Consider the following 16,948-nt stretch of genomic DNA (forward strand, 5'->3'; position numbering starts at 1 on the left):
CTAAGATCTTATCAAATTTACTCTCTAGCAATGTTTTGAATCGTTCGTACCCCTGAAAAAACTTCCCTGAACCCCAACGCCTTCTTTCCTATAGATTCACACCGTTTTTATTTCAAGCTTTAGTTCAATATTGTCTTTCCTTTTTAGTAGATTTTCATTTAAGCAATTAGAATATCCGTTTTTCTCATTTTTGTTCATTTTCGTTAAGTTTAGTTATTAGGTTATTTAATTCCCTTATTTTCTTTTAAGATTTCGTTTTTACATTTTAAACACACTACCAAACCCCCACAAAACCGTTTTGGTTCTAGACTTCCTTACCTTATACTTATTTCAAAGGCTTTTTGCAAGAAAAGATCCTCCTTCCCTGTGGATTCGATCCCTAAGTACTACAATCGATCAGCTGTGCACTTGCAGCTATTGATTTCATTTAGGGTAAAACTTGACAACCCTCGACACTCACGACACCCACAATCAAGTTTTTGGCGCCGTTGCCGGGGAAGGCACGCAATTTCTTTTCTGCAAAACCCCGAGAAAAGTTGGTAAATCGACTCTAGAACCCCCTTTTCTGCATATTTCCATTTTTCGGTTATTTTGTTTCCATTTCAGAAGATATGGATCCTATAAATCGAAATATACATTATGAGGAAGGTTTCTATAACACTCCTCAAGCCACCAGACGCAGAGAGAAGCAGTATCTGCGAGATCTCTACGAAAAAACTCAAAGTGAAGACTACAGAACGTTCCAGAAGGAGCCCTACGCACCTCAAATGGCGAACCCTAGATATTCTATGTATCGCCTACCTCACCAGGTTCTCCAGCAAGATGAGAACTTCCAGCTCAGCAACAGATTGAGCCAGCTCGAAGGCGTGATCAGACAGTTCATAGAAGCTCAAGCAACCGCTACAGCTGCCCTAAACAAAAAGGATTGATGGGATATCGAAACTTTTCAATGATAAAACCGATAACCTAGCCTCACAAGTCAATTCAATATAAGAACGTGCAACCAAGGACGCAGCTATGATCGCTAACAGGTTCAACAGCATGGAGGAAGAGCAAGCAAAGCACACCTATGAGCTTCGCAACACCAAAAAAAAAGTCATGGACCTGGATTTCAAACTTTATGACGTGGAAAAAGCCCTAAACAAAGCTAAGAACGAGTCTTATGACTTTACAGTCGAAGTTTCAGAGAAGGTTTACAAAGTCATTGACAAAACCCAAGAGCTTGACTCAACCATGGACAAAGTAGTCTATGCTCTTGATGAAGTTGAAGATAAGGTTGAGGAGATCATGCAAGGACTTGGAGAGCAGATTCCAGCAACCAAAACTAAAGACTCAAGTCCAGAGAGGAAGTACATCAAACCAGAAGACCCAGGAGACCATCCAGGAAGCAAAGGAGGAAGCAACAGCAGCAGGGGAACTCGGAGACAAATCCCCACGGTCGCGTTGGCTCCGACCGCGGCCAAGAAGCCCTCTCCCGCGGTCGTGTTAGGTCTGCCCGCGGCCCATGGTCACTTCCCCGCGGTCACGTCACCTGAAGTCAAGGCCAACCGTAAAAACGTCCCAAAACAGCCCCGTTCAGCTCATACAAGCATCTGTACGTCTGGTACACCTCCTGGGATGACTAAACCACTTCATCAACAACTGGTTTGCTCCATAAGCACCCAAAGATCTGAAGAAGAGGACAAGTCATGGCCTTGCAACATGGCTTTGTGTTGTGAAGATGAGTATGAAGAACAATACTCTGAAGATGTAGAGTATGGATTGTTTGTAGAAGATCCAAATGCAGGATATTCATCAGAAGATGGCTCAGGAGAAATTCAATGGATCACCAACAACATCAGTAGAGAGAAGCTAATGGAGTTCAACAACGTAGTCAGGTCATTCCCTGCTCATTTAAGCTTTGATGAAATCTGGAAACTTGGTCGTTTGCAAGTCTTTTTCAGGTACTGCAAAGAGTTTAAAGAGGATATCCATAAATACTTTATGAGAGCTCGATACATGACAACACCAGAAGCAGCTGTCTATGCGATTCACCTCAAAAATCCGGAAGACTGCAGCCACTACACCAACAAAATCAGCAAAGAAAAGCTCGACGAATTGAATGATGTGGTTCGAAATTTGCCTGAAGGAATCACGTTTGCCAGAGCTTGCAAGGGCTTTATGATAGGCCACTACTTCTGTGAGAGCAAAGAATCAATTCCTGAGATAGAAGACTTGTTCAATCATGCAAGAAAAGGTAAACCTGTTCGAACACTTCACAAAATCGATGGTGCAGGTCAGTTTCTTATCTCTTGTTCTATTAGAGGAGAAATGTTTAAAAACGTGTTATGTGATTCTGGAGCTTGTCTTAACATGATGTCCAAGGCAATTTCTTTGAGACTTGGTATTAAACACCTGCGCAGGACTAGAGCAAAGATTAGCCTAGCTGATGATTCTAATGCAACACCTCAAGGAATAGCTCATGAAATTCCTTTGAGAATAGAAGATTGCATAGTGCCTGTCGACTTCTACATTGTCGAAACGAGAGATGCAACATATCCAGTGATTCTCGGATGGTCTTTTCTAGCAACTTCCGGACCTATAATGGACTGGCCAAACCGGAGGATTTTCTTTGCTAATATCGACAAAGATGTCTTCACAGAAGCTGTTCCATACAACAGCAAAGCAGGAAAACGTTCTACAACAGAAGAGTTTGAAGAAGAACTTTGGAGTGACGAAGAACCTGCTAGGCAAAACAAGGAGATGTCGAAAAAGACTTGTCTCAGGACAAGATCTTCTTCATTGGAATAAGTCACGTCCAACACCAAAAGTCGAGCTAAACGACTTAAAACAAAAGCGCTTAATGGGAGGCAACCCATTTAGGTATTGTTTTCTTTAGGATTTTTCTTTATTTTTCTTTTGATCTTTTTCTTTTTCTTAGTTTCAGGTGTTTCTTATAAAACAAAAAAGCCAAAAAAATCAAAAAAAACCCGAAAAAATCAAAAAGAAGGATGGTACCTGACTGCTCGGCCCAGCAGGAACCAAGGAGAAGCAGGAAGAGGCCGCGAAATAAGCCCCCGCGGTCGCAGACGTTCTGACCGCAGGAAACCTACCTTCGACCGCGGTCGCATAATCCTGACCGCGGCCAAGCACTTGGTTGCCGCGGTCGCGTGACTCCTGACCGCGGCACTTGGTCGTTGACATCAAACCCGACCCCAAACCACCCACTTCACCCCATTTCACCTCACCAATCACCCTCCACCTCATTCATCACCCTCCACCACCTTCATCACCACCTAATCACCTTCCCAAACCTTTTCGAATGAATCCGGTCAATCTCCACCAGCATCCCGGATCCAGGTAAGTTCTCTTTGTCCTTACTAATTCGATTATCTATGCATTTTTCTCATCCAATCTCGACTTGTTTCACACTGAGGACAGTGTGATTTAAGTCTGGGGGAGGATTTCATCCCTTTCTAACCACTTTTTTTTCATGAGTCTTGCATTATCTACACTTTTTGCATTTTCCTTAAAGTTTTTCAAAATCGGTTTTCAAAACAAAATACGTTTTAAAAGGGAATGGTGAACATGAATCAATGATAGTTGACTATGTGCTTTTAGACTGTTCCTAGTGACATGCTCATTCATGATTTAGGACTAGACTAGGCGGTAGCTAAGCACATTTGAAACAAAGTACTCCAGAGGAATTTGAATGATTTCGATTTAGATGAAGGGATACACTAACTCTGTTTTATTTGGACTTAATTTGGACTTAATTTTCTCATTGAAGCATTAGACCAGGGAAACGAATCATACATTCAGGACTCCTTTATCCTTTTACCACTCTCTGTCGATCCTGAATGGCTAGTTCATCTTTAGCTAGTTCCCCACCTTAACCAATCCTCTTTCAAACCACATGCACTCTTCTTTTCTATTGTCTTATATGCAGATAAGTGCAAAAACGTTGGAGAGAAAGAGGAACGACGCAGTTTTCAGTCACCAAGGACAGAGACCTGCGATTTGCCGGAAAAGTTACCCGAAGGATTCAACACAAGAGGAAGCTCAGTTTGCCTTAGAAAAATCTCAAATTTTGGTACCATCTCGTCCTCTAGTCTCTCTTTCTTTAAAAGGCATTTCCTTTTTTTTAAAAAAAAAAAAAAAAGAAAGGAAATGAAAGCCTTAGAGAGTCTAGAGAGGTCGAATTTTAAGTCCCAAGGCAACTGGAGTTCGATTTTATGGAGTTTTGGAGATTGTTTTCTGATTCCCGGAAAGAATCTAAGTCTGGGGGAACAGCTGTTTACAACAAAGGAGGAAGGATTATGCAACAACATTTGGCAAGAAGAAGTGACTGAAAACTGTGGTCATCAACAGGTCCTTATCTCTCTTACGGTTTTGCATATTATCTTGCATCCCCCAGATCTTCAGGTAACCCGAAACACTTTAACTCCACCACTTAAATAGCACTTTAATGCCAAACGCCGTCTACCCTGGATGATGTCTTTATTGAGAACTCACTATTGAACTTAATGAATGTACAGAGCTAGTTGACTGGAATCAAGATTTAAATTGTTTAAGTTTTGCATGACGGAAAAAGTGGACTAGTATCTCTTGTGCATTGGTGAGAATTTTCTAGACTAAGTTGTGGATTGATGCACTATCTTTGGTCCTAGTTTAGGAGTTCATGTCTATGAGATTTGTGCATTCCCTATTTTTGTTTTCACCTAACCAGTTTAGGCTTTTGCTTTGTTTGAGGACAAACAAAGGTTTAAGTCTGGGGGAGTTGATAACACCGTATTTTGACCACTTTTATGGATCGTTTTGAAACACTTTTTCTATGTTTTTAATTGCTTTTAAGTAATTTTATCACGTTTTTCTAGTATTTGTAGTTCCAAGACTCTTTTCAGGTAACTTATGGAAAAGCTTAACAAAATGGATAGAAAACCAGATTTCAGCTCAGAGTCAAACCGTCAGAAGTTCACCCCTGATTGAAGGCCTTCTCACCGTCTGATCCAGCTCAAATTTGGAGACCTTAAAGATGGAAGTATCAGCTTTCCATAACACTTTACAGCTTTGCAATCCAACGGTTCAATCAAAAGATACGCGAAGAGCAAGATGTCCCGTAAACCAGCCGGCAAGCAACTCCACCCGCGGCAAACCATCCATTCCCCGCGGTCACAGCACTCCCGACCGCGGCCAGCCAACTCCGAGCCCAAAAGCTTATTTCTGAAGCCCACAATGATTCCCTCATTTGGAGAAACCCTAAGTGACGTCCAGAGAGGTCTTGAGCACTATAAATACATGTTTTAGGAACCCTAATCGATCATCAGATCATCTATCATTACTTCATATTTTTCTTATTGTTTTTGCTTTAGCTTTTAGGGAGAGAGAGATTTGTTCTCTTGAACCCTTGTTCTTTCTTTTTTAATTTCGGTTTCTATTCTACTTATTAATACTATGTTTATAATTTCGTTCATTATGTCTGAGTAGTTCTATTGTTGGGATTAACGGATTTTCGATGGGGATTTATATGTTCGATAAGGATTCCATGAGCTTTTGAGCCGAATCTTAGAACTTTTTCTTCTGAATTCGTTTTTACTGCATGAGAGTAGCGTCATGAACTACAATCTGATAAAGATGCTTGGTGACACGAAAGTGTTCATCAGGTATCAGATCTAGTTTGGGAGAGCAAAACAAACATAGGAGTGGAAACCTACCTATGGGCGATTTGTGAATGCTGACGAGTCTTAAACATAATGCATCTCTTCTCTTCCAGGGCCAGAGTGGAAACCTACTGGTCAGGGTTGAGAGAGATAGTTGTCTATGATCACGACAGTGGCGTATTCATACGTCCGTGACTCCAGTTCGAAAAGTTTAAGCTAAGATCTTATCAAATTTACTCTCTAGCAATGTTTTGAATCGTTCGTACCCCTGAGAAAACTTCCCTGAACCCCAACGCCTTCTTTCCTATAGATTCACACCGTTTTTATTTCAAGCTTTAGTTCAATATTGTCTTTCCTTTTTAGTAGATTTTCATTTAAGCAATTAGAATATCCGTTTTTCTCATTTTTGTTCATTTTCGTTAAGTTTAGTTATTAGGTCATTTAATTCCCTTATTTTCTTTTAAGATTTCGTTTTTACATTTTAAACACACTACCAAACCCCCACAAAACCGTTTTGGTTCTAGACTTCCTTACCTTATACTTATTTCAAAGGCTTTTTGCAGGAAAAGATCCTCCTTCCCTGTGGATTTGATCCCTAAGTACTACAATCGATCAGTTGTGCACTTGCAGCTATTGATTTCATTTAGGGTAAAACTTGACAACCCTCGACACTCACGATACCCACAATCAACACTTAAGTGTCTTACGCTTCTATAGTCACATTGTCAAGCTTAGGCCATCAATGATGGAAAGCATACGTATCCTCGAATTTTGTTTGATGAACACATTGATAAATTGGTTTTATAACCAATAATGAATCGTATAACCGGAATATATTATTTCAAAATTCAGTATTACTATGAATATGATATATCCACCAACGGTACAACTATGTCGACGATGAATATAACTAGAAAACAAGGCACAACTACGTTTTGAATTCTTAGTCACAATAAACGACATATGTCCATAATAAAATAAATTATGTCGGCCACACGTTAGTTACGACAGGTGTTCTTTACATGAACACATGTGCATGTGTCAGGTAGAATATTATTATAATAATAGGAAATAAGATTAAAGGAGATCCGTTTCCATGTGACGTCGTGTTACAAGAGGTTAACTAACCCTTAACCACTAATAAATCAATTTAAACCGATTTCATAATTTGAAGATGGCAAAATACGACCATGATAATAATCAGTATTTTAAAATATAGTTGTTTTCAAGCTAACACTTATCAGGAATTACGAACCAGGGTTTTAAAATACTAAAAATAATGAAGAAATAATATGAATCTCACCACACTCGATACTTAAGTGTTTTATGCTTCTATAGTCACCTTGTCAAGCTTAGGCCATCAATGATGGAAAGAATATGTATCATACTTTTCCTCGAATTTTGTTTGATGAACACGTTGATAAATTGATTTATAACCAATAATGAATCGTATAACCAGAATATATTATTTAAAATTCAGTATTACTGCAAATATTGTATATCTACCAAAAGTACAACTATGTGGACGATAAGTATAACTGGAAAACAAAGCACAATTACGTTTTAAATTATCAGTTACAATAAACGACATGTGTTTTCACTTGAACACGTGTCTTATTGGTTGGAACAAATAGACCCCACTACCATTATTTATTATTTCCCGGGTTTATCTACGAAACTCAAATTTGTTTTTCTCTCCCCCCCTAAAACAGACATTTCTAATTTTGAGTTCCTCCCCCCCCCCCAAACAGACATTTCCAATTTTTAGTTCTCCCCCCCCCCCAACATCAAAATTCAATAAACTATCCGGGTTTAAGCACAAAATAACCAAAACACTCAGTTTTTGGAGGAATAACAATTTCTTGCAAGAATACCAACTTGGAGCTTTCAAGCGGGAGCCCTCCATCCGAATTGTACGAAAATTCTCGAATCCCGTAATTCTGTTATTGTCATCGTCAACCAATCATCAAAACTTTCTACACCATTTTGGATCCGGGAAGAAGATTCTTCGCTTGCAGTAAGGAATACGTAAGCAAAGTTCAGCTGTTGATTGCTTTTGATTTCGTACCAAAAATATTTATACGGTTTGTGTCCTGTAGAATCCCGAATGTCATATCTTCAAGTGGTGTGATGAGGGGATGCTAGAAGAGATTCAAGATATTCAGCATGATTTGACCAAGATGCAAATCCGGAGTGGTTGGACTAGAACCATGAACCGGATTCACTCGACGGAGATTTCCCAGCTACAGGAATTGGTAATCAAGCTGAAGGAGGAAATGGTTGAGGGAAGGAGGTCTCATGCTCTCCTTTATGAGGTGGTTTGGGACTGGGTTTTGAAGGAAATGGATAGGGAACTGGAACAGACGGGACGGGATGGGATAATATTTAAGGAAGTTAAGGACATGGTTGTTCTATCTGTTCTTGCTGTGGCTTCGGTTTCTTTAACTATCTACTTGTTCAAGTAGTTACGATTCATGGTTCTACTCAAGACTTACCTAAGGTTGCCAGTATACCAATATTCAATTATCCGAATAACATTTGGCTACACCAAATGATACCGAGTTATACCAATTTTCAATTAGCCGAATAACATTTGGTTACACCAAATGATACCGAGTTATACCAGTATTCAATTATTCGAATAACATTTGGTTACACCAAATAATACTGAGTTATACGAGTATTCAATTATCCGAATAACATTTGGTTACACCAAATAATACTGAGTATTACAACTTTTCAATTTTCCGAATAACACTGATTACACAAAATGATACCGAGTTATACCAGTATTCAATTATCCGAATAACATTTAGTTACACCAAATAATACTGAGTATTACAACTTTTCAATTTTCTGAATAACATTGATTACACCAAATGATACTGAGTATTGCAACTTTTAAAATTTCCAAAAAACATGTGGTTACACCAAATGATACTGAGTTATCCCGATATATTAGGTTTCCTTATTTATCGGCTAAGATAATATAGTGGATAGAATAACATAGGTAGATTTAATAATAATTTTTTATAATTAAATATTTTACGATAATTATTTTTTAATAATAAAATATTTTACAATAGAAGCAAAAATTAAAAACACACTTCAACCTTAGATGTTAGATAACTAAAACAGTAAAACATAAAATTCATTATTTTAGGGTGAAAACGACATGAATTAATTCATGGCGTGTGCCTCAGTTATCAAGCGGGCCTTCTTCTCAAACCTCTCCAGCTCCAAGAGGCACATGCGGGCGACGTCTTCGAGGAAGTGGTCGTCTTCCTCCATCATAGGGTGAACCAGCATGTCATGGAGCGCTTGGAGGAAATCTTTCACTGTCTTTCCAAACCTCCAGGTAGCGGTGACGAGTAGCGGATGGAAGACGCAGAGTTTGTCGATGTTGGGGTGCGAAATCGGCATCTTCCACGACACCCTTGGTGGCCTGAAGGGATACTCCGGTGGGAAATGAATGGAGATGAAGAAGAGGCCCCCTTCGTATGGACTCTTAGGGGGGTTCAACACCATTGCTTGCCATTCGTAAATGTCTTCCCCCACTGGCCTCACACTGAACCCACTTGCTGGGAACCTCAGCAACTCCCTCAGATGAATCATGATCCACGACATAGGGGCCATTTTGAAGTGATAAAGAGAACAAAGATAGCACTAAATAGAGAGAAGATGATTTAGAAGATAGATATGGGCCATTTTGAAGTGATAAAGTGCGACTCATATAATAAATACCCTTTAACCGTTCAGCCTTAGGACAGTCGTGCGGAGAAGTTAAAAGTCACGTCTCTCTCTCCCCTAATACAGTGTTGGTAGTTATAAAAAAAAAATTTTGGTCAAAAGTAGTTATAAAAATATTTATTTAATTAATATAGTGGTAAAAATGAAATACAGTGTTGGTAGTTGTACCAGTTTTACGGCAGTTAATGAAAACATTAACTGCCGTAAGACTGGTATAACTACCAACACTAATTTGACCTTTTTTCGTTCATCCATGCAACTATGAAACACGGCGTGATTATCTTTTAGATAGCTAAATTTAGTTATTATTATATATTTATTTATTTTTACAGAGATAAATAATTGCGTCGTTCCCTCTTTCCTCATCTTTCGTCTATGTAATGCGTCTATACAATAAATAATTCCTCTCACGTGAGTAAATGTTGACTAGACAAATATCAGAATACCTCAGTAATTCAGACAAATATCTGAATATCTCAGAATATTATGAATAAAAATCATATATTTTCAATAACGTATTAATGAGAGTAGCAGTTATTTCTCTCTCTCATATGGGCGCATTTACTCGACGAGACTACTCACTTCCTCCATTTTCTATTATTTAAGTTCGCAAATCAAATCTATACGGAAAGAATTTCCAACCCTCCAGGTAGCGGTGACGAGTAGCGGACGGAAGACGCGGGGTTTGTCGATGTTGGGGTGCAGAATCGGCGTCTTCCACGACACTCTTTGTGGCCTGAAGGGTTACTCCGGTGGGAAATGGATGGAGATGAAGAAGAGGCCCCCTTCGTATGGACTCCTAGGGGGCCATCAGCGTTGCTTGCCATTCGTAAATGTCTTCCGCCACCGGCCCCACACTGAACCCACTCGCCGAAAACCTCAGCAATTCCCTCAGATGAATCATGATCCATGATATAGGGGCCATTTTGAAGTGATAAAGAGAGCAAAGATAGCAGGAAGAGAAAGGAAAATTCTAGGGTGCAACTCATATAATAAATACCCTTCAACCGTTCAGCCTTAAGGGAATCGTGCGGAGAGGTTAAAAGTCACGCCTCTCTCTCCCCTAATAAACCCGAAAATATATATTTAATTAATATACTGGTAAAAATGAAATACAGTATTGGTAACCAGTCTTACGGCAGTTAATGCTTTCTTTAACTGCCGTAAGACTGGTACAACTACCAATACTAATTTGATTGTTCTCTCTTTCATCCATGCAACGATGAAACGCGGCGTGATTATCTTTTAGACAGCTAAATTTAGTTATTATTATATATTTCATTTACTTTTACAGAGACAAATAAATGCGTCGTTCCCTCTTTCCTCATCTTTTGTCCATGCAACGCGTCTATACAATAAATAATTTATCTCACGTGAGTAAATGCTGTGTAGACAAATGTCCGAATATCTCAGTAATCCAGACAAATATCCAAATATCTTTGTATATGAGTAAAAATCATATATTTTCAATAACGTATTAATGAGAGTAGCAGTTATTTCTCTCTCTCATACGGTCGCGTTTACTCGACGAGACTACTCACTTCCTTCATTTTCTATTATTTATGTTCGCAAATCAAATCCATACGGAGAGAAGTTCCAAAATCCATTCTACTTCTTCATTAATTTCCCAAATCCATCACTTTTTCCTTCCTCCTCTCTCTTAGGGTTCAGATTTTCTTTTTATATTACAAAATCCATCATTTTCTTTTAGGGTTTCAGATCTTTTCCTCAAAATCCCTTTCACAAAACTCGGCCTAGACCACATTCATATATAAATCCATGGCAGAGTACTCCTACCTACTAGCTCTACCAGTTGAACTACTGGAAAAGGTTCTGGCAACGTCGGTTAACACAATTGGTGACCTAATACGGATTCGCTCAATTTTTTCATAAGTTCAACGCCTGCACCAGAGGCCCTGGTTTCTACGCTGAAGTAGATCCCTTTAATATGTGCATTCAGTGGATCAAGATGTCCATCTCATCATTAATATCTTCAGAGAGTTTTATGATGCACGAAATCCAGGAATGCTTTTCATGCGAGGTATGCAACTTTATTTTAATCGACACGATTTTGGAGGGATTCAACTGATAAAGGATGTGGCGGATAGAGGGTACACAAGTGCAGTATATGTCTACAGGATGTTCATGAAACTTGTAATGGAACATCCCGAGGGTGATGAGTACCTCATCAAACTAAGCCGGGAAACAATAAAGAAGTGCAGCCGCGAGTTCGTTGAAGAACTATATCATGGTTGGCCAATGGCGTTGCCAGAGATGTTTGATGAAAGCCACTGTCCCTTTTTACCGCGCCTCAATACTCTTATCCACTGTCCATGCAGTACCGTTAACCTTTGGGAGTGTTGGTGGAATGATGAGTATAAACCTGGGAACATCTGCTACTACTGCTTCTTAACTCGCGAATGCGGAGGGTTCTTCCTATATGTGTACCGGGTAGTCAAGGTTTTCCTGAAATGGTCAACTGCTGAATGTGTATGATGTTTTGTGTCTTATGTTTTTTGTCTTTTGTACTTCCTTATTTTCTGGATTCCTTAAGTTAACAATTCGTAATGTTTTGTACTCCCTTATATTGTGTATAAACATTATTCTGATGATTTTAACTCGAACTGTTTAGGCCTGGTATTCCTCATATATAAGTGGTTACACCAAATAATAATAGGTTATACAATTTACATGTGGCTTCACCAATAATACCAAGTTTTCCCAATTTTTGGTTTTCAATAATCCAAATAATACTTAGTAATCCAAAATCAATAATAAAAATAGAAATACACACCCTAATAGAGTTAATCCAAATACAAATACATATACCAAATGTCAAAGGGAGACTTAACTTCTCTGCCTTGTGTTTGGCCCTAGCTTCGATTGCTCTTGTTTCCGTTTACCTGCACTCACTTCTGCATTTACAGCGTCAGCACCGTTTGGTTCTACCTACACATACCAAGTAATACAACATAGTGTTATCACGAAATATTAAGTATTACAAAAACAATGGATATTACTCTTCAAACTTCAATACCTCTTTACTTCTAAGCAGGTACGGAGATCGTGCTACAAGCTGCTCCGCCTTCTTCTGCTCTGCCTCTTTCAGCTCCTCCTCTTTCAGCTCCGCCCCGCTCAGCTCCGCCTCATTCATCTCTGGCTCTTTCTGCTCCGTCTCCTTCTGATCTGCCTCCTTCGTCTCTGCCTCCTTCTGATCCGGTGCCTTCTGCTCTAGCTCCTTCTGCTCCGGCTCAACAAATTACACTTAAGTTCATAATATTACATACTTACAAATTCTTTATAATGTGACATACCTCCAAAGGAGTAACAAAGCTTGGAAATGTCTAGGCATCTGTTTCGACGACCCCTTTGAAATGCCTCATTGTGTGCTCAATCTCCTGGACTTTTTTGTTTTCAACTATTTACATCGAATGAATACCTACCTCAAGGATACCTTTTACAAGCCTCAAGATCATCCACAATCCTCAAGAATAAGGGGTCAACAGATGGTGCTCCCTTACGAGTTTTTGTTTTGCCACTAATTGTAGAGGATAAGAAGTAGGTGACACACATCTTCAACCGATCGGGATGAGCTAGTCCTCGCATCGACTATAGCTTTTTCTCAACAGCAGCAAGGGAGGGAACGGTTTCCTGGAAATATTTATTCTTAAACAAAGAATTTTTATGCTCTCATAGTCCTCTGGGTACGGTAGACAGTTTAATCCACACAAAAGGGCATGCTCTCTAATGGAATAGCGAATTGGTACGCTATTCACTACAAACCAAGCTTCTCTCTTCTTATTTCTGTTTGTTGTCCGAAGAAGAAGCAACGACATTCCCATCATCTTGTGTGTCGTGTCCTCATGCATGGCTCTATGCATGTGTCAAAAGTGCTTGAACTGTGGGTGTTCTGTAAACCATATCAGCTCATGGGGTTCAAGGTCTAGGGACTCCAATTTCACAACAGCTTTGTGGATATAACATCTTGTTCCCAGCTTTACTGCACTAAGATACTGACTGGGCTTGAAGAATATTTTAACGGGTGGCAATGGCTGGTTTTCCTCCTCGTTAGCCTCAGTTTCCGTATTTTCAGTAGTGTTCTGCCACAACACTATCTGATAATTACCCGTCTCTGAATTGGCAACTCCTTCTACCATTTTCTCCTGTGACGATTCGGAAGCTGAGTACAGTTCTTGTCTAGCATATCTAAACACTCTTTCGATACCATCCATGACTCCTATTTTGTAATTACCAACCAAATAGAGAACATATAAATCGAATTTTGGATTCTACACAAAACTGAGTCAAATCTACAAAGTAATCTAAATAGATATTAGAAATCAAAGGACAAATCATAGGACGAAGACGAACAAACCTGATTTAGCGTTGATTCAAGACAGGCAGCAGCAAATCACTCGTAGTTGTCCCATAAAATACTAGACAAAGACGACGATGAGAGGACGATTTCGAAATTTGAAATTTTTTTTAAAAATTTTACAAGTATAATTTCTATTTAGGGTTTGACTTACCACAATTTTGATCGAAGACCTGATTTCTTCGGATTCAACCCGATATGACAGACTGGGTGTGGATCTTCGTGGTTGGGTTCGTAAATATGAAACATTACTAAGGACCCTCAAGTATTTGACCGCTTTTCTTCCTATTATGAGGAGGAGATATGAGAATTTCTTTAATGCGGAAGAAGTACGCGAGATTATTCCTCCCATCAATACTAACTTAATAGACGACTCTAGTACACTATCCCTCGTATGCTGCTAGGGTTGATATCACAGGAGAAGTTTTAAATTTGTAAATCCTAGTAACTGCAAGTGTACAGCAGTGCGATGTAGTACTTGTGGTGTCGATCCATAAGAAGAATTGTCTTTTCTGCAAAAACTTCAAATTAGATTAGTAATCGATTTCAAAAACCAATGGGGTTTTTTTATGGGGTTTTTGTGTCACTGGAATTGTAAGAACTTCAAAATAAAACAAGAGTAAAAGTTATAATAAAACGAATGTTGAACTGGCAGGGATATCTTAGGGGATATTCGATTAATGTTAGGGTTCTAAGCTTATAAGGGGTCGACACAGACTCCTCCTGAATGTCCTAATCGACATCGAAGTATCTTCTAATTAGCCTACAGATAGTGTCTTTATCTATTTCTAAGTATCTGCATGGACTATAATATGCCCTAATGGCTAGCCAACTGTTGTCACTGTAACTAACTAATCACTTAAACTCGACAAGTAGCTTTCGTCTCTTGTCACGAGTAGGATCATTCATTAACTGAACGGAATTCATTCTTGATCACATCTTCTCTGTAGGTAGCTTTCGACTCCTACAGCGACTATGTTCTTCTGAAGCTATATACAGCAATCTGATACATCACTGTCATGGCTCTGATCAATCCTAGGTTCAGATATTAGTTCGCGATGTTAACCTCATGCATTAAGAACAACTTCGAAGAGATGAGATCTAGAATATGGCTAAGAAAGCAATAATCCTAACAGAATATGGAGTCTCCCTTGATGGATCCTTTAAACCCAACAACTAAACTACTATGACATAATTAAAGAAATCATAAGCATATAAATAGATAATATAAACTAATTAGATAGATGAAAAGAAATAATAGGCGTTCAAGAGAAGAATCTCTATCTCCCTAATCTATCTAAGAAATAAGGTTGGTGGCTCCTAAACAAGGTCAAAGGAGCACACACGAAATTAGGTCTTTTAAAATACATTTTTATAGGTCTTCAAGTCTATTTGGTCATCCTTAGGGCTTTCTGTGAAGAGAGAATGAGTTGGACTTGAAAATGGGCCTTAGGGCCGAGAATTGGCTTGCCGCAGATAAAGACTCTCTGAGACTGGTGAATGATTGTTCCATCGCAGGTGCAGGCGTGGAGGTGCAGCCAAGAGGGTGTTTACCGTGGGCACGACCTCCTTGGACCGTGATGGTTGGCCTATCAGGTCAAAACTTCAATCCTTCTCTTGCTTCTTTTATGAGACTGCAGAACATAGTTTTAGTAAATTGGAGATATCTTATAATACAACCGTTGGATTGTGTCCAATTTAATTGCATTGGAAAGCTCTATCTTGTGTCCAAATTTGAACTTGATCAGATGGTGAGAAAGTCTTCATCGGATGTTAAACTTTTGACATACCGAAAACAGCCACAAATGAATTTTTCTCCAATGTGCATTGTTTTTACGTAAATAACCTGAAAAGAGTCTTGAAACTACAATTATAGGAAAATCATGATAAAAACACTTCAAAATAATTAAATTTTTTTAAATAGCATAGGAAAACATTAATGAAAACGGATACCAATATGGTGTTATCAATATACGACTAGACTTTCCGCCTTGTTCTACTCATCCAAAATAAATGTATTCTTTACTAAAAACACAAACTTTACATTCTCTTATTGCAACATAGTAATTGGAAATTGTGATTGGGTCTGATAAACTGGTAATCATTTTTAACAAACCATGATAAGACAATCTGACCCATTTAACCCTAACCCAACTACTTAATCTGACTCAAAACCAAATTAACTGAAAAAAATCAAATTAGGGAATGAATTAAGGTTCAATGACAGAGAAAAAGAGAAGGGAAAGAGACATTTCATCGCTTCTTCTCAGGTGCTCCGTGCTCTATTACTCATTGTTCTCTTCCACTCTCCCTATCCTGTATTTTTATGGTCAGTCCGCTCAATGGTTTCTCCCAGGAAAATTTCATGGTTCGTTTACTTCTTTTTTTTAGTGTTCGGATTTAGATTTATTTGCAGATTTTCCTTTCTTACTTTGTATGTGCAATAACATTTTTTCAGTGAATCCATCACCAAAAAGATAGAGAAGATTGGGTGGGTTCGGGTTTAGTTCACAGTCGGGTCTGGTTATTTTAATCTTCATTTTTACTGGTTTATTAACTCAATCACAATTTTCAGTGGCTACGTTGCTATATAGCAAAATGCAAAGTGTTTTGCCAAAATGACGAGAAAGAATAAGCCTTTATTAATCAACGAATACTAAGTTATAATGAATCAATATCTAATATCTAGGTAAGCTAGTATTGTCTGTCACTCGTTATTGGTTGTTGATTGGCATAGAACGAAGCTGCGACGAGGTATGTCGCTCATTATTGGTTGTCGATTGGCAAAGAAACCAGAAGATGAAGATCACAAATTATGAGAAGGTGAAGATGCTGAAGGAGGCTAAGAAAACCAGAAGAATTAGAAGCCAAATGTGATGTGTAAAGATAAGTCGAAGAGATTATTTAGAAGCGACAAAGATGGTTTTATGGCGCAGCAATGTGTGACTGATAAGAAGAAAGAGAAGAAAAAGAAGGTGAAGATGTTTCAAAGTAAACTAAACCAAAAGAAAGTGTGAAGGTGATGTTGAAGGAGATAAGACTAAACTTATCTGTTGTGGAATTATTTTTCAAGAAATAGTATACGAAGAAAAATATTTTTGAGATAAACCAAGAAAGGTCTAGAAAAGGAATCTACAGAGAGAGAGTTAAAGTCTTTGTAAAATATAATTAATCAATATATCTT

General features: G+C 38.6%; 1 protein-coding gene across 1 annotated transcript; it reads right to left on the minus strand.

Annotated features, from left to right (window-relative positions):
* Positions 1 to 8,819: 8,819 nt before the first annotated feature.
* Positions 8,820 to 9,275, minus strand: LOC18014882 (ubiquitin-conjugating enzyme E2 11). The gene has a single exon (XM_006397265.1). The coding sequence runs from the start codon at positions 9,273 to 9,275 to the stop codon at positions 8,820 to 8,822; it is 456 nt and encodes a 151-aa protein (XP_006397328.1).
* Positions 9,276 to 16,948: the final 7,673 nt, after the last annotated feature.

Source organism: Eutrema salsugineum, unplaced genomic scaffold, assembly GCF_000478725.1.
Source record: "Eutrema salsugineum unplaced genomic scaffold, Eutsalg1_0 scaffold_3, whole genome shotgun sequence".
Classification (NCBI taxonomy): Eukaryota; Viridiplantae; Streptophyta; class Magnoliopsida; order Brassicales; family Brassicaceae; genus Eutrema; species Eutrema salsugineum.

Coding starts and splice junctions, on each gene's coding strand:
- LOC18014882 (XM_006397265.1), bottom strand. CDS start 9,275: ATGGCCCCTATGTCGTGGATCATGATTCATCTGAGGGAGTTGCTGAGG.